The following is a 24,090-nucleotide window of genomic DNA, read 5'->3' as shown; positions in this document are numbered from 1 at the left end:
TTTAGAGTTATTAGAGTTATATAGAGTTATATAGAGTTATATAGAGTTATATAGAGTTATATAGAGTTATATAGAGTTATATAGAGTTATATAGAGTTATATAGAGTTATATAGAGTTATATAGAGTTATATAGAGTTATATAGAGTTATATAGAGTTATATAGAGTTATATAGAGTTATATAGAGTTTCTTTTCTGTTCTTTTCTTTGCCGACCGGTCGGCTCCTTTGCGTTTCTCTATTTTCATTTAAATTAATTAAATAAATAAGATTGTTCCATTCATTTAGGTTCATTCAGGTTCATTCATCCAGGTTGAAGCTTCCAGAGGAGTTCATCGTGGAAGATCAGAATGGTTGTGATGTCACGCTACGTTCGTTCATTCAGTTGCAAAGAATGCACGTCTGGCTGGGGTACGTTTTACGGTTTTTTTGCGGTTCTTTTCTTTGCCAGTTAGCCGGCTTTTCCGGCTGGCAAGTTTCACCGCGACTCGTTTCTCTATTTTCATTTAAATTAATTAAATAAATAATATTTTTTCATTTCATTCAGGTTGAAGCTTCCAGAGGAGTTCATCATGGAAGATGTCAGGCTACGTTCGTTCATTCAGTGGCAAAGAATACCCGCCTGACTGGGATACGTTTTCTTTTTTTTCTGTAATTTAACATTAAGTAGGAATGCTCACACGCACACGCACACGCACACACACACACACAATTACATTAAGTAGCTATATAGGTAGGTTAGATAGGCCTAATTTTAATTGTAGGTAGGATAGATAGGAAGCATACAACACTAATGTAGTTGAATAGGTAGGCAGCGTAAGTTTATCTCTTCTATTTTATCTTGCACCCACATTACACGCATCAGCGTATTACACACACACACACACACACACACAAATACATACATAAACACATATGTTAGTATTTGAGCGTAATTTTATTTTCATTACACATTCTAATTTATTATTACTAAGGTTGAAAGTAATTTAATTTCATAGGTAGTTAAGGGCAATAATGTAATTCTAGGAACAATCTTGTAATGTAAATTAAAACGCTGTAAGTGTATCGATAGGTAGGTTAATTATTAAGTTTTACATTATTATTATTATTATGTTGGAGCCCAAGGCATTACGTAGGTGGTGGGGTGGGTGCCGAAAGGCCAATGAATTGGGCTCTTAAGTTTTGTAATTTTAGGTAAGCTAGGACCATAATGTAATGAATAGGTAAGTTAAGGCTACGTTGTAACACATACTCATTATTAGATTTAGGGTTTAAGTTTTATGTTATTATTATTAAGTTGGAGCCCAAGGCATTACGTAGGTGGTGGGGTGGGTGCCGATTGGCCAATGAATTGGGCTCTTGAGTTTTGTAATTTTAGGTAAGCTAGGACTTAATTGTAATGAATAGGTAAGTTGAGGTTACGATAGCCGATAGACTCTGAATTTCGAAGTCTCTTGTCAGAGGTAAGCCTTGGTGGCCAGTGGTGAACCGGCAATGGTTTACTATCCGGACGGCAATGGTTTACTATCTGCACGGTAATGATTTACTATGCGGCACGGCCATAGTCTACTACCCGCACGGCTTCCGGACGGCAAATGGTTTACTATCCGCACAGCAATAGTCTACTATCCGCACGGCAATGGTTTACTATCCGGTGCCCTGGCTGTCGGTGAACCTCTGTGCAAGGAGGGAGAATGAAGGGGGACTTTCGACTATCGTACCATTAACAATTTAATATAGATTAGTTAAGGTAATTAAATAGGTAGATAGGTATATTTTTATTATGCAATTTGAGATGCAAGCACTGCTAAGCTTTCTGATGAGAATTTTCTCAATCTTTCTCCATTCCACGGGCTGTGTTTCTACAACAATCTCGAGGAGGACTGGCACAATTTTGGAGGACAACGTAGGAACCGGACCGCATTCAACATTCTGCCTTTGTGGATTGGACGACGGTAAGTTTTTTTTACATTTTACTCTCTTTATTATTTTAATATATTATTTATTTGCCATTATTTTCATTGTATAATTTTTGGGTTCTAAGATTCTAACATTCATTTATTACTACGTTAATAAAAAAAAATTTGTCTACAGAATGATGAGAGGTGGGCAGTGGTGGGAGTCAGCACGTTTCAGATGGTGGTCTCATGATGATTTACGTATGATGATGGTGGTGTAGAAAGAATCAGCGCGTTGGCTATTCGACTGACACTCAGAAGTTCGGATGAAATCTTCTGTGCCGACCAGATGATGGTGGTCGGTGCAATGAATTACTGTAACGACAATTTTTGAAGTAAGGTTAATTTCGTTTTTTTATTTTTCTCGTTCATTTATTTGTTCATTTTATCACTCAATCTTTCAAATTATTCTTCCATTAATTGACATTAATTTATTCTATTCATTCATTGAATCATTGATTGATTAATTCATTAATTCACTCATTCTTTTAACCAATCATTCAATCATTCATTTAATCATTTTATCGTTCGTTCCTTTGTTCCTTGATTTACTACTACGTTAATAAAAAAAACTTGTCTACAGAATGATGAGAGGTGGGCTGTGGTGGGCGTCAGCACGTTTCAGATGGTGGTCTCATGATGATCGTTCCGATGACAAATCGAAGAAAACAACATCATCGATTTTTGAAGTATGGTTTGTGTCTGTGGTGGGCGTCAACACGTTTCAGATGGAGGTCTCATGATGATCGTTCCGATGACAATTCGAAGAAAACAACAACGGCGATTTTTGAAGTATGGTTTAGTTTTTTTTTATTTTTCTCATTCATTTTATCACTATCTTTCAAATTATTCCTCCATTAATTGATTCATTCTATTCATTCGTTAAATCATTGATTGATTAATTAATTATTCATTCATTCAAACAATCATTCAGTTAATCATTTATTCGTTCGTTCTTTTGTTCCTTGATTATTTACCAACACGTTAATTAAAAAAACTTGTCTACAGAATGATGAGAGGTGAGCTGTGGTGGGCGCCAGCATGTTTCAGATGGTGGTCTCACGATGATCATTCAGATGTCAATTTGAAGATAAATTAAAAGAAAATTTGTTCTTGTCCCATCGTACCATTGAAAGTACTCGAATTTGTCATCTCAATAACATAAGTTGCCTTTTTTTCAATGGCTTGTGTTTTTATTTTAAAGAATTATTTTTTTCAATTTAGTGCTTTTCAGTATCCGGTCAAATTCATTCCATCGATGCGTGTCAGATGATGGTCGGTGCAATGGAGTGAGTGAAGAAGTTTTTGGAAGTACACGCCCGCACATTTACACACACACATCAACACACACATACACAACATCCATTCATTCGGTGTCGTTGTTGTTATGTTTTTCTTCAACTTTCTATTTTCTTTACCAGACTTAATTTAATTCGTAGGTAAGTTAGGGATTGAGATGAGTTGAACAATCGTAGGTAGGCTAGAACTTAACATTAGTTAAAAAGTTTCAAGTAAAATAAAAACACTGAAATATGTAAAATAAAATACTTAAAACATGTAAAATTCCAAAAACGTAGAAAAAACATATTTGTAGGTAGGTGAGTTGAGTTAATGATTATAAGTAAGCTAGGGCCCTGAGAGTAATTTAATTGTAGGTAGGTGACTGACTACTATTCTTGCGACTTTTTACTAGTTTTTTGTGATGTGTTTGTTTTCGCTTCACAGCCCCACACCAACAAAACAAATTACATTTTATTCTCGTCGTCGCCTTAAATTTTACCTTTTTGAACAATCTTTTTAATAATGTCTATTTATTTCATTATTTATTAAATGTTTACTGGTTTCTAGTTTTTTTTAATTTGGTTATATAATTTTTGGATATTTCTTGATTTAATAAAAACAACTATTGTGTTTTTCTTTTACTAAAATCTCGAAATTGTTTGTGGATCTGTACAGTTAAGTGTTTGTTCGAGTTTGAACAAGCCTTGCAAATATTTTTCAAATATGGTTCATTGATTGGTCGGTTGATTAGTTGATTGAATGAATGGTTGGTTGATTGATTGATCTCATAGTTTTGTATATGAAAAAAAATCCGATTAAGCCAACATACGGCTTTACTTGGCCACTGTATTTCACCAGACAAAAGCAATTTCTTTATTTATATTGACAAAAATAATTGTGAAATGAATATATTGACTTATTTAAAGCATTATATGTAAAGAAAACCGCCATGACACTGTTGTATGAGATCCAGTAAGCCACTGCTGTAAGCCAACTTATGATTTCAGCAACCATAATTTCTATGAGCACCAGCAGAATGTAAAATATTCATTGAATATAATGAAGATAGTTGTTCAAATAATTTTGATCTATTTAGGCCGTTTATTTCATGAGCAAACAATTTTTTAACATGATCGAATAGTCTAAAAATAGGGTGACTATAGTTCAATCCTACTAAGCCAACCTTCGGCTTTAGTAAAAAGCCACCGGATTTCACAGGACCAAAAGTATAGTTTTTATATTCAAATTAACAACAATAATAACAACAATAATTTAATAATACATAATTTTATTTAATAAAATCATAATTTTTTGATAAAATTGAAGAGAATTACTAAAATGTTTTAAGCATATTAAGTCAAGTAAATATTTCATATAGCTTGCTCGTTAAAATCTATGTAATTTCGTAAGCCAATAATCCAAGCATGCCAAATAGCCCAACCCTTGACTCGAACGATAATAAATCACCCTCCAAATCTTTTCCAGAAGTAAACTCCTTGTTCGACCGTTAAAAGTGAGCGAAGGCCGTTATATTTATTTCAGTTATGTGGTCGGGGCCACATTTATATGGTTCTATATATGGATATAGATATATATCCGTGGTTCCATCAATACCTATCTATCTATATATATCCGCAGTTCTATTCGCTTCAATGCGTATGTTAACGTTAAGCTACTTTTGCTTATAGTTATTATAACAGTCTCCTGTGAATTATAATGGCCAAATTTATCATCTCCTTATCAATGTCACAATGTCCTCATTCAGTCCCATCCTCGACATCAGCTTTGTACTACTCCTATCCTTCACCTTAACCCCACACAGAGTAGCATCAGAAAAAAGAACAAATTTGACAAGTTATTAAACTTGCGAATGTTATAACGAGCAATCAACAAACAATTTTCAGATTTCAATACTGTTGTTATTTTGACTTCAATCGTTTGATGAATGTAATCGTGTCCCTGTTGAAAATGTTGTATCTGTTCAAGATTGAAAATGAAATAATCAATTATAGCGTTTTGAAAAATAGAATCAATGTTAATTGAAACTAACTCGCTGAGTAACTTGTTATTCTCAGTCAGTTTCTGGCCACTGAAATAAAGCCAGTAGGACCTCCAAATATGTTTCCTGGTTCAAGCAATGCATGCAGATAAGTTATCAATTAAATGCGAAAAATACAAAATTTTAAATCAAATGAGATAAAACGAAATGTTTTATTTTAAAATGTTATTAATAAATAAAAAACAAAAAAGATCTAATAATCAGTGAGCATCAAGACTACTCTACAAAAAGTTACCAATTTATGTGAGTGGTATGATTCTCCCTTGCTTGCTTCAAGACCACGTGCCTCTGGAATGCTTTTTTTAAATCTAAAACAGTAGCGTTCTGTAAAACTACAACAGCTGCAAGATTAATTTATTAACAATTATAACGGACAAAATAGGAATTACACAACTGTATCAAAAAAGAAACATAAATAAAACACATTATCGAAACACAGGTTTGCATTAACGCATATTTTTGAATGTTACATACTATATTGTTAACCATGAAAAAGAATAATTCCTTGATTTTTATTTTTCTATTGAACAGAAAAAACTGGCAATACACTCAAAGTGAACAAATTTCAAACGAAGTGAACAGTAAACCTAGTGATAAGTAAAATGCATGGATTGAATAAATTGAAAAACATGAGACTGTATCTCCCAGTCATCAATAGTGCTGTACAATAGTTGACTAACACAAAACAGACAAACACACACGCACGCGGAATTAACGCACCTAAAGCATATGATTGGCAAACAACACTGAATTACTCAGAGAAAAATAAGCTATTGATAGTTGGATATGAATGTGGAAGCGCTTGGGCCATTAAAATGCATTGTGTTACAGATATCATTTTCTAGATATTTCCAGCAGTGGATGCGCGACAACAATGGTGTTCTCGCTTCCCGCAATGTTTGTAATGGAAGAACATGACAGGACAATAATGATATAAAATAGTTTGAATAAGAATTTTGACAGAATCAGGCCATATCTTTGCATGCAGAAAGTTGCATTTCAACATTGACCATTCATTATTTGTATTCTTTTAAAGTTTTGACTAACTGTCATTAGGATAAATGAAGTTTTTGATTTACATAAATTTTTTCCCTCAAAGATTTACTTTATTAACTCTAAACATAAAAAATAATAATTTGAAATTTTATATGCAGTATAAACCAAAGAAACTAACGTAGAATAATTCCATCAGCTCTTTGAATATTAACTGTTATTGACTGGCCATGTTCAAGTGATATATACGAGTTCAATTCTTCGATTGTAACTGATGTGTGCAAATCACTCAACATTGGATCACCCTGAATAATAAACATTAAATTATTAAAATCATTAACATTTTGCATCAAAATTCAAATATGATCTAAAACAGAATTTGTGTGACCAACTTACTAACAATAATGATTTCAGCTAAGCAGTCTTTGAAGTACTGCATAGCATCGTTGTGAGACATTGCTTCCTGTTCATCTTCTTCTTCCACATCCACTTCTTCTATGTTCATGTTCACTTTTGATAGAAAATGACAGGGGAAAAATATCATTATTAATGAGAACTATGAAAATAATAAAGTTTATTTTTCATTAACAAATAAATTGAAACATTAACATGGTGTTATCTGTTATATTTTATATAATTTTTTTTTATTCAATTAATATTTTATTATAAAATATAAAAAACATTAATAATTTTTTTATTATATAAAAAATAATTTATGAAAGTTAAAAAAATTTTATTAATTTACTTTTGAGTTTCGAAAATTGTCTTACACAAGCGAATCAATAAATGAAATTAAATTGAAAAATATCGAAGACCCACAAAACTATAAAAAAAAAACTCGCGCACACTGCAAAAATCACACCGGCAAAATTAAAACTTTATTTATTAATGTAAGGGTAAGCATAAAAGTGAATTTCATAGGTATAGAAATGAATGCAGAAAATTACAAGTTTCTATATCTATGGTAAATTCAAATCAATAAAAATGTTTGAAATTTTAGCAAGCTAGGTAGTTGTTTGTTAGTATTACGCTAATAATAAAAACATGTCTACAGAATGATGAGAGGTGATTAGTTGGTTGAATGAATGATTTATTGAGCGATTGGTGGCTTGCTCGTTTAATAAATGTTTGGATGGATGGGTGGTTGGTTGACATTCGAATTTATTGGTTGTGTGGTTGATTTGATCACGTCCTTACTCACAAGCATACATATCACATTAATCACATTTACGTCAATTGTGCTCCGTCTTCTGATACGCTGTACTCCTCGAGTTATTCTCCTCGTCCCTTGTTCACGTTATTCCCGTTATTCTCTCGTTCTTGTTCGTGTTATTGTGGTATATCAATTTTTTGTGTTGGGTGATTGATTGATGGATGATGGATCGAATAATGAAAGGTTGACTGATTGGCAGCTCTTGTCTTCTATACCCATACTCAACTGTTTTTGTTAAACATTTTATGGATTATCATTTATTTCATTTCAAAATTGTTAATTAGAGATTTTAGAAACCGTAGATGTATTATCATTCAAATAAAATATACACTTATATCCGCATGGGCACATTTTTTCAATAAAAAATTTGATAAATATTTATACATGAAAATGTCAATTAAAATCAACAAAGTTAGATAACAATAAAAATAAATTATTTTTAAAATCAGTAAGTTTAACTAAATCATTAATTCTTACACAAAAAAAACTTTAAAGCATATCAAAAAGGCATAAGTAAAAGCAAAATAGAAATAAATTAATATAAAATATGTTCTTAATAATGGCAAATTGAAGTTTAAAAAATTACTTATCACATCTTAAACGTCGAAAATTCTAATTTCGGCCGTTCCTCCCATTTTCGTAACAACAAATAACTGACTTGATTGATCATTCAAAGCAATACCAAATATTTCCACCTTGTGAACCAACGATCGGTCATTCTCTAAAATTAGTTTTTTATCATCCTTAGCTGAGCTATATCCGCCCTGAATATTCACGTATTTCACTATTTGACCGTTGAATTGATCGGGTACATAGAGAGTTGCATCTCTACCCAGAGCTACAGACTGTGGTTCACAGGGTTCGTTAAAAATATTCTGTTGCTGATTAATTAAATCCAATTTTCCAAAAATTATTCCGCACTCATCATCAACTAAAGTAATAGTCCTTAGCATTTGACTGTGGTTGCTGTTTTCAACGTGATTTGTCGAAATTTTTTTCTTTGATGTCACATTTTCAATTTTTTGAGGAATTTCGCAGATGGCAAACATTCCGTTATTCCAAGAGGCGTCAAAAATTTTGACAAATTCTACACGAAGGCATTTTGACAAAAGTTTATTTTTCTTTTTCGAATCATCCATTTTAATCTTTTTTGCTAATCCTTTTTCAAACAACATTTTACATTTGATTGATTTAATAAAATAACACGAAAAATTATTTTCCTTATAAATTTCTAGGCCTTTCGTGCAAATGACGGCGAACTGGTGATTATTCATGGCTACGCAACCGATGATGCATGAACTAGTTGTCAGATTTATTTCTTTCTTGAAATCACCGCGGGTGCTGTAAATTTGCATACTCCTGTCCGTCGTCACGATCATCACATCGTCACTCACAAAACAGCAGCCCGTAACACCTAGAACTTTAATGTTACGTTGCTGATTGAGTTTTAGTGCTACTATGTGAACTGCGTTTGCTGGTGGATCAATTAGTGCGACAACGTTAGCAGCGCTGGACAGGGCAATCCTGGTTGGTGGCATCATTACTGATTCACTTTCAATGATTTGACTCAGACTTGCGGAGTACAGCGTCGATGAATGTTGATTAATTAAATTGTTAAAGACATCATTATTTGATTTGCTATTATAAAAAGTTTCAACGATCATAAAAGGATTGATCTGCATTGAATTTTCATTTGGTACATCGTTGAAAAGTTTGTTTGCTCGCAATTTGTGTCGTTGATCAAACTGAGCATTGTTATGTATACCAAGATTGCCAAGGTTGGCCTGTAATAGGCTACTTGCTAACGGTGGTAATGAAGGAAGTTTGGTGATCAGAGCATCTGAATGCTTGGGTTGCCTTGCCTGACTAGGACTGCGTGTGTTGGGAAGGTTTGAAATATTTACGACGTTGTTCTCAAGAGGTTTACATGAAAAGTAATGGGGATTAAATGGAGGAGGTCTCGTTAAAACATCATCAAACAAGTCAGAGGTTGAATTTGAACGATGCGCCGAAAGTCGGATCGCATTTTTTTCACTTGAAATATCAGGGTACAATTTTTTTACGGCACAATTGAAGTGAACGTTCTGATGACTGAGCTTCTGATGTTCTTCATACTGAGCTCCTGAAAATGACTGAGACCTTCTTTTATTTTCATGTCCATATTTGATGTTGTCAATCGAATTATTTGCATTATGGCCAAACTTTTCAGTCCCACTCAAATGTACGTTCTCAGATAAATTGTGGTTATTTGTCTGGCTCTTTATTAGAACTTGTAACTTTTCACACTCAACACCATTAAAGTGCTTCTTACTGCAATCCATCTGTTTGGAATGCGTGTTGTCAGTAAGTGTTCGAGCTTCATGATTTGTTTTAGCGTTCTCGTTGTTGATCTTCTTTCTCAACTTGCTGCTAGCATTGTTCATGTTGCCGGCACATTGTTGAGTTTTCAAAAGTTCAACGATTGGTTGATTGATGGCGAGGTTGTTGATGTCATCACACGTTGTTGTGGCGCGGCAGTCAGGACACGTGATTAAATACTTTTGTTGCGTTTTAATGCTTTCAACATTTTTATCTAATTGTATTGGCTGTTTTGAAAACGGTTGCAGTAATTTATTTACAATGCAACTGCTGCAAAATACATGTCCACAACCTGTTAGTGTAACTGGTAACAAACTGGGAAATGAAGTAACTTCATTCCTTCCACTCATTATCTTAAAAGATTTATGGCACAGCTGACACTTCATTAACATATCCATTTATTTAGTTTTTTAATTAATATATAACAACTTTATAAAAATAATAAAAAAACTATGTTTATATACTTATATCTGAATAGATTTAATTTAAATAATCCTCTCCGTAAAAAATCCCAGCAGTTGGAGGAAGCAGACGTTGACGCGATTAACAACTTCCAACTTAAACTCGATCCTTCCAAGTGTCGTTGCTACGATGCCTTGAAGCGATGAAGCCTTTCTTTCCAGGTTTTGTTTGGTTGAACGTTAATCTGTATAGCTGTTTGCGTTTGATTATTAAAATAGCTGAAACATCGAGGTAGTGGCTTGCGATATTTTATTATTCTGCAGCAAATAATTATATATTAGTATTATTTCTGTTGTTAATCAAGTTACCGAAGTTTGCAGAGCAGCTTTGTTGCACTTTTCCAATTATTAAGACTTCAGGGACAGTAGATGACCAGCAGAAGTTTGAACTGATTTGAAATCTCTCGGATGTTCTTTATTATTCAAGTGATAATCAGCGACGAATCGAGCATGAATGACAACAATTGTTTTAACTATGAAACAAAATGTAAGTTGAATAGTTATTGTTTTGAATTATGATTACAGAGTTGAGATTACAGATTTATCCAGATTTAGAACGAGTGTGATTCTGTTTAAACGAATTTGTTAATGTTCGTGATATAAATCTTTTATTGACGAGGCTTATCTTTAAAGTTATAAATAAACAATAACATAGATGGCCTCTAAACTAATTTTTGTTACAAGTACATCCGCTATAATGTTCTGAACGTTGATTGTTAGCTACTCGCAAACTAGTTGACATCAGACTAATATTTAAAAAATACAAGAGAGTTATAAACGTATTGAATTTAAATTAAGCAAATTTTAAATAAATTCACATAAAATTACACGTCAATGTTCTGAACATTAGAATTTTTGAGTATAGGTCACTCCTTGATTTTTCACACTTCATTGTTTATTTTTATGTTAAAGCAATATATGATATGTAATATCATATTATCATACTTCAATGTGAACACATTCTAATTGTATTCCAAATTCAATGCATTGGAATATTTTAGCAATAGAGGCTTAATGTTTGAAATGTTATTAAAACATCTACCACAGCCTATAAGTCAAATAAATGCCATCTTACAACTTACTAATAAATTTTATTGTTTGTTAAGATCTTTAAAGCATTTTACAACTTGACTTTTTTATTGAATGCCCCATGTAAAAATTCTTAAAATCTGCGAAATGTGGGTATTTTTTGTTCAAATATAATCAAACAATAAAACATTTTCAACATACTTGGATGATTTTTGGCGAATTGGTCTGCGAGTTAGAGCAGTCGGTAAAAATTTCATGACTCGTTATTATGTTATTATGCGATGGCCTGGCTTGAATACTGCCTGTACTTAACTCAAGGACAGTCATCCGCAAGAAGTCCTCGTGAAGCTTTCGACTGCGAATAAAATTTGTACGTCGTGTGGCGTGTATATTGCGGTTTTAATTAGTCATAAGTATAAAATGACGTATAAGCAGTTTTGCACTTATTCTAAGTATATGGATCTGCAAAACAAAATTAAGAACAAAAAGAAAAAAGATTTTAAATGTCACATTGCTGGTATAATGTTGCCTAGCAACGACTTCACCTCAAATTTTGCTTCATAGTTGGCGGCGTTATAAATAAATTGGTTTTAATTAATTTAAGAAGTTATGGATGTAAGCTTAAAAACGTCAATGGCGTTCTTATTTCAATTTTGGTAATAAATTAAAAATTTTTTTTAATCATAGGCAGACGTTGATAAATATGCGTTCATCGTGGAATGGTATGACATCCAGGCAGCTCTTATCCGGAGATATATTCTTACTTATTATAATGAAGACTGTGCTGTCGAACTGGTGAACACAAGTTTCTAATTAATTTGATTTGTTTTCATTTTATTTTGTCTTTCAAAAATTAATTATGTTTCGAAGTTTGAATTCTTTTAAAAAATTAAAACTAATGCTTGCTCAATATTAGCTAATTCAAAAATGTGCGGTAAAAGTTAAATTGATTATTAAATGAAAAGCTTCTGCCCTGCATGATGATATGCTGGATACACCTTTGATAAGTTCAATTGTAAAAGTTTCAAACTAAATGTCAGTTTTGTATCATAAGGTGACAGTTTATTTAATTAGTGTTTGCAAATAAATTTTAAATTGATTTGAAACAATTTATTCAAGCATGGTTGAGTTTAAAATTTTTGTAAATAAATTAATTTAAATAAGATAGTTTGTTTCTCCAACCATATACATGCATAAATAGAAAAATTATTTCAAAGTTTGTACTATAATTTTTATTTAGTATGTTATTTATCACTGTGTCTATGTCCAATATTACCACATAGCATACATTTTATTGTAACTTTCATTATCACAAAATCATTTGTAGTTTGATATGAAGACAAGGAAGATGTTCTTGAAAAGAGTTAGAGTAAAAGAAATTTGTTTGAATGACTTGATCATTGGCAATATAATAAACGTCATGTCTAGACCCATGAAAATTATTGATTATGCTGATCTCAGGACAAAACGACATCTTGGAAAAAGAGATGAAAGGTATTAACAAACCTTTTTAAGAAAAGCTGAACTGAATAACTTTAGAAAACATAAAGTTAAACAGAAACATTTGTAGTTGCATATTTTATAAACCTATCTATCATGTAGTCTCATTTGTAGACTTATTTTTACATCATGTAGAACGATGTTGCTGATAAAACCCGATGCATATGAAAAAGTGGGAACAATGATAAACGACTTATATGCGGCTGGCTACATCATCAGAAGAATGAAAAGTTTTCAGTTGAACACGAAACAGGCTGCAGATTTTTACATTGATTTCTTGGAAGAAAGTGATTACAGGTGCCAATTGTTCCCTCTAGTTGTAAATATTTAAAAAAATTATTATGAATACATAAAAGGGATAAATTATAACATGCTGCTCTGCAGGTCAATGTTCATATATTTGGCCAGTGGGCCGGTTATAGTGATGGAGCTGATCAAAGAGAATGCTTTTTTTGACTTGTGTCAGTTGGTCGGACATCTTGATCCCAATGTTGCCAGAACGGAAAACCCTAATTCTTTCAGGGCCAGATTCGGCATAGGTATCGAAATGTTGTTGGTCGTGTGAATTATTTTGTACTATACGATGATTTAATTTTGAGCAATGTTTCGTGGTATCGTACGTCTTCAAACCTGCAAAAATCTTGTTCACAATCCGACGGAAAAAAGAAATGAAAACAGCTTTTTATAAGTTTTAATTATCTTGCATATACTCTCGATCTGCAGATAAGTTAAAAAATGCCATACACTGTCCAGCCACTGGAGAAAAGGTCCGAAGTGAAATTGATTTTTTTTTCGCAACCAACAACGTCATGAACACAGTAACATACAAAAACTCAACTTGTGTCGTCGTCAAACCTCATGCCATAGATGACGGTGCATACGTTTGTTTTGTGTTTTTATTTATATAATTTACGACTTAAACTTTGTTAAAAGTTCTCATGAATAAATTTAGGACAAGCTGGGTACATAATAGAGTGCATACAGAATTTGGGCTATCGAATCTCTGCCTATCTCATGTGCACCTTCGATAAAGTAAACGCTGAAGAGTTTTATGAAGTTTACAAAGGGGTTGTACCTGAATATCCAAAGATGGTATTTTGCGAATTTTGTTTCAACTTATTTATTTTATAAATGTCTTTGCGATAAATGATCAACTTTTTGATTTATTTTTTGTTAAAACAAAAAACATATTCTCATTAGCTACAGTTCTTTAAATGTTTTTATGAGAAGCTAGTTTCATTTTGTTTGTTATAAGTTGCATTGGTAACACAAAAAAATATAAGAAATTAAAAACAATTTTGTGTTTTATTTAGTTAATATTCCACATTTCGAATGTAATTAAAAATTTGTGTTTACGTTGAAACTTTCTTATTAACATAATTTCTGCAATGAATAATTTCTAATAAAATTAAACGCGAAATAAAATGTCCTGAACTACTTATTATGAAAGGTAGATGAACTTTCAAGAGGGTTGTGCCTGGCTATGGAAGTGAAGTTACCTGACGAGACGCTGAGAACTGCCGAAGAAACCACTGAACCGTTTCAAAATTGTCAACAACACATGAATTTCAGGGATGTTGTTGGACCGTCTGATCCCGTTTGTGTCTTCAGATTTTTTAAATATTTAACACAAATGAAGGGGCGCGCACACACGCACCATATATTTATATATAGAGATGGTGTACGCCATGTACTACTCACACTGGCCGACCATACCTGCAGTATGCATATATATATATATATATATATATATATATATATATATATATATAAACCAAGCAAAAAAAGTTAATTATAAGAATATATGACAATATAAAAAATTAATTCTGTTTTCACATTGATTTTAAACACGTTAAGGTTCCACGCTAAATCTTTCTTGGTTAATCATAGTTCTGGACATGTTTAGCGAAGACATGAGACTGAAGTTCTTACTACTGAAAATGTTATATAATGCAAGAGAAAAAAGTGAGATGATTTAGGCATGTGGTAAGAAAGGCATAAGGACATTAGGAGAAAATTTGCACAGTCTTGAAAATATGAAAAAATAATCTAAAACACGACTTGATAAAGCGTAATTTTTATAGAGCACTTTTTGCTTAGCATCTGGAGCGCCGCCGCCAACTTGGATGGATTGACATTGGCTTAAAACCCAATGTCGCTCAGCTTGAGTCAAGAAATGGCGCGCGATAGGAATGTGTCAGGATTGCTGAGTGTACAAATTATAATTGGGGTTAGGTAACCCGCAGTGGGTTAAACGCCTTATTGAAGAGGTTCAACCTATAAAAGCCGATGATTATGCACAGCAAAAGTATGAATTTTATGTGTAATGTAAATTTTATCAAGGAACTGGCTCGTAAAATACGACCGAATACACTAAGGGCAAAATTTGGAATGAACAAAATCCTCAACTCAATCCATTGCACTGACCTTCCAGAAGATACAGTCATAGAATTAGAATATTTTTTTAAAATTGTTGATAACAAATAAATTAATTTATAAACTTAGTTCTTTTGTGTTTTCAATTACTTTTTTCATTGTTTTTTTATATCAAATATTTATAGAATACTTTGATACCATTTTATAAAGATTGTTTTTTTAAAAAGGGTTCAAACTAAACTGTAGAAAAAAGATGATCGGCGTCAAAACGTTTAATTTTCATATCAAAATTAATGAATATCGAAAAATTAAAACAGCTCAAGATCGTCCCGCATTATTTAACTTGTAAATTTTAACACAAAAAAAAATATAACTCCTGTTTTTGCTAACGGTCGGCGTCAGCCTTATACAGCCGCACTTGTAGCACAGACCTACGCGTGAGTTTTCCAGGAGAACCCAGGACTGGTGGATGGGATTCTTCAATGCACGCCTGTAAATACCAACCTCTATGACACAACATTCAAATTGATAGACTTACATTATTGACAATAGTTAGAGACGAGGTCATTCGTCAGACATTTATTTCAGCTGTCTATAAGTTTGTATAACGAAAAAACTTGGTATTATATTTTCATAATTTTCTTAAAATAATAAAACAGTCAATGATGGCAGCTTAAAATTGTGATTAAAATTATTAAAATGCCGAGAAAAGTATAGTGTAAGCATTTGCAATTTGAAGCAAAAATCATGATGATGAAATTATTAACGATCATTAGTTGAAAACTTGATGCAATTTTTGAAATCTTAATTTTTCTTAGGGAACTATTTTCGCATCTTTTGCAAGACCGTAAAATAGAGATCTTTTATTGTTCAGTAGCGTTTGTGGATTGTCAAATTCCATAACGTTGCCCTTATCCATAACCAGCACTCTGTAAGAGAAACGTTTCAGCATTTTCAAAACTCATTAGTTGTTATTTTTTTGTTTATTAACTCATTGCGTAAAAAATTATTAGATTAAAAATACACTGTGTTTTGTCTTACACATTTTGTCAGCAAAAATTTAATTGTAAAAAAATTAACAAAACTATACTACAATTATACTACAATTACTACAAAACTATAATTACCCTTATATTTTAAAAATAGGTAGACACGTATTTTACGAAAAAGAAGGTAGACAAATTTGATAACTTCTAATAATTGATAAAAATGCGTTTAAAATAACCTATCACAATTGAGAATCGTGTTAATCCTATGAGCAATAGTTAGGATGGTGCAGTCGTCGAATTGTGTTCGTATAGTCTCCTGAATAACCTTGTCAGTCTCAAGGTCCACCGCTGTTTCAATCGATAATTTTAACTGATGCTAACTTTGCTATGGATTAAGCAATGTTGATAAAATCAATTCCGTTAAAAAGAAATATTTATGCATTAGATCCACAAACCGGCAGTGGCTTCATCAAGAACTAGCAGACCAGTCTTGTGCAGTAGGGCTCTACCCAGACAGACTAGTTGGCGCTGTCCAACGCTTTTTCAAAATTTACAAGTGATTTAAATGGAATACTTTTTTAAAAATAGTTATATTACCTTAAATTTTGGCCTCCTTCTCCACATTCATTGTCCAGAGCAGCAGGTAAACTAGCCACGTATGTTTTAAGATGGGCATTTTCAAGAGCTGTCCATATCTGATCGTCAGAGTGTTCATTTGTTGGATCCAGATTGAAACGCAAACTTCCGGAGAATATGACCGGATCCTTTCAATTAATAATTTGAATTTGTTGAAAAAATAAAAACTGAATGTCAAAACCACCCGATAAATGATAAGACATTTACCAAAACTTGATTAACGTTTAAGGAATACCTGAGGCAGGATGGTTATCTTGGATCTTAACTGATGTAAACCAATGGATGTGATATCCACTCCATCAATAATTATGCTTCCTTCAGATGGTTCAATTAAGCGGAATAGAGCCAAGGTCATTGAACTTTTACCTGCACCTGTTCGACCAACTATACCAATCTGAAATGTCGAAAGGTTTAGTTAAGTCGATGCTACACAATTTTTAAAAATAATCACGAACCTTTTCTCTAGATTTGATATCAATGTTTATATTTTTCAGTACAAGTTCCAATCCCGGTCGATATCTCAATCCATAATTACGGAAGATGATGTTGTTCCTGTCAGGCCATTCTTCTGGCGGATCTCTCTTACCTCTCTGCCAATCAGCCTTAGATAAATATTAAAAACTTTAATTATAGCTCCTACCCTTCAGTCTGTTACCGATGAAGTAAATTTAAAATACGTTTTACTTCTGTTGGTGTTTCAGAATACTCTTTAATTCTTTCAATTGATACAATGTTTGTTTCAAGTTGAGTTCCCATTCTTACAATCCATGTGAGCGATACAGTGATCTGGGTTTAGAAAATTTTCATTCATCGGATAAGGTTTTTTTTATTGATATACTTAAATTTTAAAATTGCAACAATGATATCTTACTTGGAGCGCATAAGTTATTGAAAGTCCAACAATCGAAGAGGACAAAGACTCTCTTCCTAGAACAGCAAATACAGCTGCAGACACAACAATTATGCCTCCAAGACAATCTAGCAGTAAGCTTAACCACCTGTTAAGAAATCAAGTATAACTTTTTTGTTACTTAAAAATCAGACCTCGGCAGCGCATACACTTTTTTTTTAAATATCTATAAACTGACTACTTAGTCACATATATCGTAAATAATGAAAGTAACACCAGCCTGTTTGATGTTATGTTAGCAAAATAAGCCACCATATTGTTGTCGACGAGTTTTTCTGATTTTGCAATGAAATCTTTCTGTTTACCAAAAGCTCTGATCACACTTGCTCCTGATATGGTTTCACTGAAATGCACGTATATTGGAGAACGTGTCGTTGATTCCAGTCGTTTCAGTTGTCGTGTCGTAGGGATATAAAATCGCTATAAATAATTTGTCAACGTTTTGGAAAGTTTTATAATCATTTGAAGTCAAATATATAATTTTTTTAAAACAGTAATTGCTTTACCTGTACAAAATAGTAAATTATGAAAACAGGCACCACCACGGCCAAAAATATTGGCGTTGTATAACCGATGACAATAATGGTCGCTAAGATGTTAAATAAATTGCCCAACCATGATCTAATTACTTGAAGTATCGAATTGTCAACCTAATAACAGATTTTTTTTTAGTTATAAATCAGATTAGTCGAAATCAGAATATTAAATTTATTTATAAATTTTAAATGTTTTACGTTGATTAAAGTTTTAAACCATGAAAAAATATCTTTTTGCTGAAAATTTGTAAGACAAATTATGAAAAGTTTACTTTCTTACAGTTTCTACATCTTTAGAAAACCTGTTGAGTATTCTTCCAATTGGTGTCGTATCAAAAAAGGTCATTGGCGACCTAAATAATTATGTTTAATTTTCAAATTCAAACCATGTAGTCGAGATGTAAACGTTTATGCACACGTGATTGAAAAGTTCAAGCGTTAGAAATAAGGAAATTGTTAAAAATGTTATGGTGAAATTACCTAAGTATATTGTACAGCAAATCCTGATGAAGTACTCTAGACGATTTGACGTTGGTTTCAGCCGACACGAGTGCATATATGAGTATGAAGATGGCTGGTGTATTGTTAAAACAATTCTGAGCTCATTACTTTTTAACTAACTGTTTCGTAAAATATGTTCAAAATAAACAATGGAATACAAATTAACCTTGAAGTAATCCAAAGCCAGCATATCCACCGAGATAAAACATTTGTTTGTCTTTGTAATCTTCAGGCAGACTGCCGTTTATTAAACTGGCATTACGAATGATTGGATCGTTGGTCCATTTACTAAGCCAAAAATTGGATAGCAGAGCGGCGACATTAAAAAGAATGAAGAAAAATATAAAGATACTCGACAAGAGGACACCCAGAGATTTAATGTAGGCCCAATAAACAGACAACTTCACCTACAATTCAAATAAAATAAAATAAATTTATTTTTAAAGTTTGGCTGATTTTCAAAAAGATTAAATTTACACTGCCGGTTTCAGAAATTTCTTCTTGAATAATTTTGTCAATTTTAACATTTTTACTTTCTTCTTCCAAAATACTTTTGGTAGGTTTTAGTTTCTTCCTAACAATATTTCATTAAGAGAGAATTGTGTGATAATTTTATTCATCAAAAACAAAAAGATTAATCAAGAAAAATAATTCTTAAAACTTGTGTTACAAACCTTTTCCTCAAAGAATAGCCGCTTCTCTTATCAGATTCAGTACTATGCACGGAAGTTCGGTCGTAGTTATCGAATCCGGAAAGCTTTTTCCTACCCTGCTGAACATCTTCATCTTCCTTGTTAGATATCAAAGAATTTACCCGTTCCCGTAATAGTTTTTTTACTTCTTTTTCTGTAAGCAATTACAATGAAAAAATATAATACAACGGTGGTAGATTAGTTATCAAATTACCATAACATTAATCGTTGACAGGCACGTGAAGAAACGTACAACAAACAGCAATGTAACAAAAAATGCCTACTTCGTTCTAATAAAGATTTTTCGTCAGCCCTTATTGCCTCTGGTGACAAAATGGAATAGTCATCACCTGCCACACCATTAATAGTATCTTTTTCACCATCCTCATTTTCCTCCTCCTCTTCTTCTTCTTCTTGAAGGAAGTCCCTGATGAATTGCGCAAAGACCAAGTTATGATTGAGCAGATCTTGGTAGGAGCCACATTCTGAGATAATGCCACCAGTCGCCATGACGACCACAACATCACACGAGGGCAGCCAGGTGATGCCGTGAGTGACGAGGACGCGTGTCTGTTAAGTTTGTTCCACGTTAGACATCAATTACGAGTCAATCACTAATCACGATCAACATTTTTTATTACAAGTATGGCTGAACCTTGTTTTTGAGTATGCCATGTGGTCCGATGACGCTGTCGAAGATGTGTTTGGCGACATGTGAGTCAACAGCACTGAGTGGATCGTCGAACAAGTAAACGTCACAGTCCTGGTAGATGCTTCGTGCCAAGCTCACTCGCTGCTTCTGACCTCCACTCAAGTTTATGCCCTTTATCAACAGGAATGTTTTAAATTCACTTCAATGCCAGACTATTAAATAACTCATGTAGTAAATAAAATTCAACTTGATATTCAAATTGTTGACGTTAATTCAACCTTCTCTCCGATTTCCGTCATATCGCCAGCAGCCAGGACAATGAGATCTTGCTTCAGAGCACACGCCTCAATAATTTGATTATACTTGTCTTCATCAAACGGCTTGCCGAACAATATGTTGTCACGCAACGTCGCATTCTCTATCCAGGCTTGCTGCGAGACGTAACCTATGCGGCCCTATAGAAATAACACGCGTGAAATCAAACAACGAATTAAAATGAAAATCACCAAAATAGAGAGTGCATAATATTTAATTTACGAGTGATAACGTTCGTAGTTTTTCAAGTAGTTGGACAAAAAAAATGAAAAATGTTTCCCAACGTTGGTGATAACTCGGCCACTTCTTTTTTCCATGTCTCCAAGTGCTGCTGATAATAACGACGACTTGCCTGATGTTGAAAGAACAAAAGTGGGTTTATTCAATCGTTTAGAATTCATTTTAAAAGATGTTCTGGTGCTATTATCACGCTACGTGTTACAGTTTTGATTGTTTTTCATTCATGATTAAATTCTTTCATTTTGCTGACTGTTTCAATTATAATAATTTAATTTATAAAAATCAGAAGGTCTAATTCTAACTACTTCAAAAATTTTTCTATTCTGGACCACGACTCTCAAAAAAAGTTGGTCAACTTTTGCTTTACATCAAACAAGCTCAGCCACACTATGGATGAAATAAAACTATTCTATATTCATCTTAAATTTGTTTAGAGAAGTACTGGAAGACAATTGAATAATTTTGTATGTATTATTGTGCAAAGCTTATTGTTCGTGGATGTATAACTTTCTACTCCCGACTCGAACTCCTTGATTGAGACAATTATATTGGGGCTCTTGTTAATGTAAACGTCTTTCAATATTGTGTATTACAATTCTAATTACAACAACATTGCTCAGCCGTCAACTCTATTTGTTCCGATATAAAAAATAAACCCATTAAATTACATTAAATGAAGAACTAACCCAGGCCGACCTGTCCAACTATTGCCGTTAGAGATTTTTTTCTTATCTTCAAATTTATACTGTTCGAAATGACATAATTATATTAAATCAAAACTCCTTCAACTAATTCGTAATTGATTATTTTTAATATCTACCGAAATTTGAGCAACGTAATGATTACTAACTTGTTGAGCACGTTTGCATCGTCTGGTCCTCGGCCCCAGGCAAATGTTCCGCTTTCAATAATGATACTGTCTGACAGCGTAAATGGAAATGTTGGTTTTACATGAAAACAAGATAGACACGCTGATGTTAACTTATTGGAAAGTTCATTTATTTTATGCGTTCAATAGTTAGTTCAATTATTAAATGTCTGTCACTATTTAAAATAATAAAGGAAATCAAAAGAGCAACTAACATGGATCAGGATCGTTTTCATCGCAGCCATCCTCATTCAACCTCAACACGCTCTTCTCGTCGAGGTCAGGAGTCTGTAAATATTTTTCAATTCTTTTGACTGAAACCGCTGCCTAAAATTGGGAGATTTTTGGAAAGTTTAGATAACCAGTTTTTGAATTGACTAACAAAAACGAAAGCGTCGTTTACGGTTTATGCAGCTAACCATTACTAGATAAGATATCATCATTGGCAGAATGCTGATCGGCACTCGGAGAATGTTAAGAAGAGAAAGAGCTGTGAAGGCTTTATTGGCATCTAGTTGTCCTCCCACTAAAACGTATGTGGCAAAAGCTGCCAAAGTTACCTTTTAAAGTGTTTCGTTATAAAGAAAAATAACTTTAACAGTTTTAATTTTCTTGTAATAAATAGATATTATAGTATTAAAAAGTTATTAAACAATTTAAAAAAACAATAAAAACAAACCAGGAATGGAGCACATGACCATGAAAACAAAATGACAGCTCCTAAATAACTGTACTTTTTCAAAGTTACCAACTCCAAGTTTCTTATTGCACTGACTTTTTCTTTAAAAGATAACTCCCAGGCGTAAAGTTTAATAACCTTAAAGTAGAAAAAACAAAATTAGTTCAATACAAGTTGAAATTCTGATTTTTAACAATGAAATCTAACTTTGATTCCGTTAAGTATTTCATTCGTTAACTTTATTCTGTCATCTTTTCTTTTCATTTGGTCGGTCTTCAAAATTTTTTTTAAACGTTCAAAATTTTGAATTATAAAAATAGCATGCCAACCTGCATTTTTCTCTGCACAGCTGAAACCCAAGCATTGATTGGGATGAACAAAATCATAACGGCAACGCCAGCGAAAATTGATGGTCCCAGGATGCCATACAAGAAGTACATGGAGAGGACAATTTGGAAGGGAGAGGACCAGACCATCCACAAGTAACCAGTTGCGTCTTGCAGTCTCTGCGAATCAACGGACATCAGGTTGACGATTTCTCCAACTGTCGTCGTCTTGCGAGCTTCACTGCTCATCGTCAACGCCTTTTGGAGTTGGAATTAAATGTTAATGACAAAGTGGAGATGGTTAAAAAAATTATTTCGTTGTCTGTCTGACCTTCTTGTAGACGAGTGCGATGATGGATGCGTTCATTCGCATGCCTGCATTCATTCCAACGTGGAAAACTTGTTGGAAGAGGATGCTGTAGAGTAATGTGTTGAAGAAGAACAAGCAGGCGTACAAGTAACCTTTCCACACGTGACCTTGCGTTGATGACGTCTCTATGAAACTTATCAGGTAGCTGCGGTAAGTGATGACAGATATGTTTGTCACTGAACAAAACTGGTTTTATCTATTTGTTATTCTAAATATGCTGACGTTGAACAAAACAATTATCTTTTAGTAAAGATGATTTTAGAATTCAATGCAAAAAAATAGTAAATGTATGAAGACGAAACATTATTTTTGACCTTTGCAATTGCGGTCCGACCATAATTAAAAGATCACAAAATATTTTGAAGAAATGTGACAAGAGGATCCTAGGACCATAAACCTTTGATAAAACCTTTAAGAGAGAAGGTTTTTTTAATTTGTCATTTTTATTTCCTATTATCTGTACGTTGGGAATCACGTTGTTTATGTTGGAAGCGTAGCTGGTTGCGGGCGAAGACGACAGGTGCGTTGTTTCACTTTCTTCCACGGTACTTCCTTCAATGCTCTCTAGGACTTTTTTGTTGTATCTGATCAAACAGAAATTAAACATCATCTATTAACAAAAATGGGAACCGGAAGAAAGCTGATAGATTGTAAGTGTCCCGTTTATTGGTCACCTTGCACAGCTGGCCACCTCCTCGTTCCACTTTTGTTGCAGCACGTTTGCATTGCTTCTAGTGACATCTCTCGGATGTAACCCCCACAGGTCAGACTCCTTCAACGTCTTCTTGTAACCCTCGTATATCAATCTGTCATTCAAACAATTATCGTAATTAATTAATTAATTTGTTTATCTATTTAAAGACAAACCAAGTGCAGTGAAATGGCAATTAAGTGATCTTTGGAGATCAAATAAAAAAAAATACACGTATAGGCCGGTTAAAATAATTAACTGAGTGAATGAAAGTTCTTGAAATAATTTATGAAAATTATAAACTTGATTTTTTAGCCATTAAAATGGTAGTTACAAATAACATCTGGATGACAATTTGAGATTACAACGTTACAAGAAATCATTGTATTCAATAAGAACCACAAATAATTTTGAATGACTAATAAATAAAAGTATAAATGAACGATAGAATGAATGAAT

At 33.0% G+C, this 24,090-nt stretch overlaps 5 protein-coding genes across 5 annotated transcripts in view; 2 read left to right on the top strand and 3 right to left on the bottom strand.

The window, feature by feature from the left end:
* HELRODRAFT_163348 (hypothetical protein) overlaps positions 1 to 1,696 on the top strand; it is a gene marked incomplete at both ends in the record, with an annotated part of 2,682 nt that extends 986 nt beyond the window's left edge. Inside the window, 3 exons of the mRNA XM_009027239.1 lie at positions 311 to 409; positions 546 to 589; positions 1,614 to 1,696. Of these exons, the coding sequence (XP_009025487.1) occupies positions 311 to 409; positions 546 to 589; positions 1,614 to 1,696 (226 nt within the window). The remainder of the gene's footprint in view (positions 1 to 310; positions 410 to 545; positions 590 to 1,613) is intronic.
* Positions 1,697 to 5,156: 3,460 nt separating this feature from the next.
* On the bottom strand, positions 5,157 to 6,639 carry HELRODRAFT_67681 (hypothetical protein; the record flags this gene model as incomplete). The annotated part of the gene is made up of 4 exons (XM_009026872.1): positions 5,157 to 5,214; positions 5,288 to 5,362; positions 5,532 to 5,637; positions 6,471 to 6,639. The coding sequence occupies 4 exons, from the start codon at positions 6,637 to 6,639 to the stop codon at positions 5,157 to 5,159; spliced, it is 408 nt and encodes a 135-aa protein (XP_009025120.1).
* Positions 6,640 to 7,561: 922 nt separating this feature from the next.
* HELRODRAFT_189185 (hypothetical protein) lies at positions 7,562 to 10,258 on the bottom strand (the record flags this gene model as incomplete). Its single annotated transcript, XM_009027238.1, has 2 exons — positions 7,562 to 7,608; positions 8,161 to 10,258. 2 exons carry the CDS (start codon positions 10,256 to 10,258, stop codon positions 7,562 to 7,564), a joined length of 2,145 nt encoding a protein of 714 aa, XP_009025486.1.
* Positions 10,259 to 12,046: 1,788 nt separating this feature from the next.
* Positions 12,047 to 15,337, top strand: HELRODRAFT_68567 (hypothetical protein; the record flags this gene model as incomplete). Its single annotated transcript, XM_009027002.1, has 8 exons — positions 12,047 to 12,145; positions 12,678 to 12,844; positions 12,986 to 13,147; positions 13,235 to 13,389; positions 13,574 to 13,723; positions 13,803 to 13,942; positions 14,301 to 14,447; positions 15,194 to 15,337. Coding segments are annotated over 8 exons (1,164 nt in total), but the record flags the coding sequence as incomplete, so codon positions are not given.
* Positions 15,338 to 16,040: 703 nt separating this feature from the next.
* Positions 16,041 to 24,090, bottom strand: part of HELRODRAFT_163344 (hypothetical protein) — a gene marked incomplete at both ends in the record, with an annotated part of 14,136 nt that continues 6,086 nt past the window's right edge. The window contains 29 exons of the mRNA XM_009027237.1: positions 16,041 to 16,155; positions 16,452 to 16,563; positions 16,671 to 16,753; positions 16,813 to 16,979; positions 17,087 to 17,245; positions 17,307 to 17,441; positions 17,536 to 17,537; positions 17,723 to 17,849; positions 17,978 to 18,181; positions 18,578 to 18,650; positions 18,778 to 18,871; positions 18,965 to 19,205; positions 19,276 to 19,372; positions 19,473 to 19,644; positions 19,775 to 20,060; positions 20,146 to 20,313; positions 20,421 to 20,597; positions 20,742 to 20,809; positions 21,384 to 21,442; positions 21,548 to 21,617; positions 21,781 to 21,892; positions 21,985 to 22,125; positions 22,245 to 22,382; positions 22,452 to 22,517; positions 22,574 to 22,828; positions 22,902 to 23,085; positions 23,255 to 23,349; positions 23,404 to 23,524; positions 23,615 to 23,746. Of these exons, the coding sequence (XP_009025485.1) occupies positions 16,041 to 16,155; positions 16,452 to 16,563; positions 16,671 to 16,753; positions 16,813 to 16,979; positions 17,087 to 17,245; positions 17,307 to 17,441; positions 17,536 to 17,537; positions 17,723 to 17,849; positions 17,978 to 18,181; positions 18,578 to 18,650; positions 18,778 to 18,871; positions 18,965 to 19,205; positions 19,276 to 19,372; positions 19,473 to 19,644; positions 19,775 to 20,060; positions 20,146 to 20,313; positions 20,421 to 20,597; positions 20,742 to 20,809; positions 21,384 to 21,442; positions 21,548 to 21,617; positions 21,781 to 21,892; positions 21,985 to 22,125; positions 22,245 to 22,382; positions 22,452 to 22,517; positions 22,574 to 22,828; positions 22,902 to 23,085; positions 23,255 to 23,349; positions 23,404 to 23,524; positions 23,615 to 23,746 (3,853 nt within the window). The remainder of the gene's footprint in view (positions 16,156 to 16,451; positions 16,564 to 16,670; positions 16,754 to 16,812; positions 16,980 to 17,086; positions 17,246 to 17,306; positions 17,442 to 17,535; positions 17,538 to 17,722; positions 17,850 to 17,977; positions 18,182 to 18,577; positions 18,651 to 18,777; positions 18,872 to 18,964; positions 19,206 to 19,275; positions 19,373 to 19,472; positions 19,645 to 19,774; positions 20,061 to 20,145; positions 20,314 to 20,420; positions 20,598 to 20,741; positions 20,810 to 21,383; positions 21,443 to 21,547; positions 21,618 to 21,780; positions 21,893 to 21,984; positions 22,126 to 22,244; positions 22,383 to 22,451; positions 22,518 to 22,573; positions 22,829 to 22,901; positions 23,086 to 23,254; positions 23,350 to 23,403; positions 23,525 to 23,614; positions 23,747 to 24,090) is intronic.

This window comes from Helobdella robusta (assembly GCF_000326865.2).
Source record: "Helobdella robusta unplaced genomic scaffold HELROscaffold_5, whole genome shotgun sequence".
NCBI lineage: Eukaryota > Metazoa > Annelida > Clitellata > Rhynchobdellida > Glossiphoniidae > Helobdella > Helobdella robusta.
Note: the sequence above shows the minus strand (reverse complement) of the source record. Positions and strands in the feature narration are given on the sequence as shown.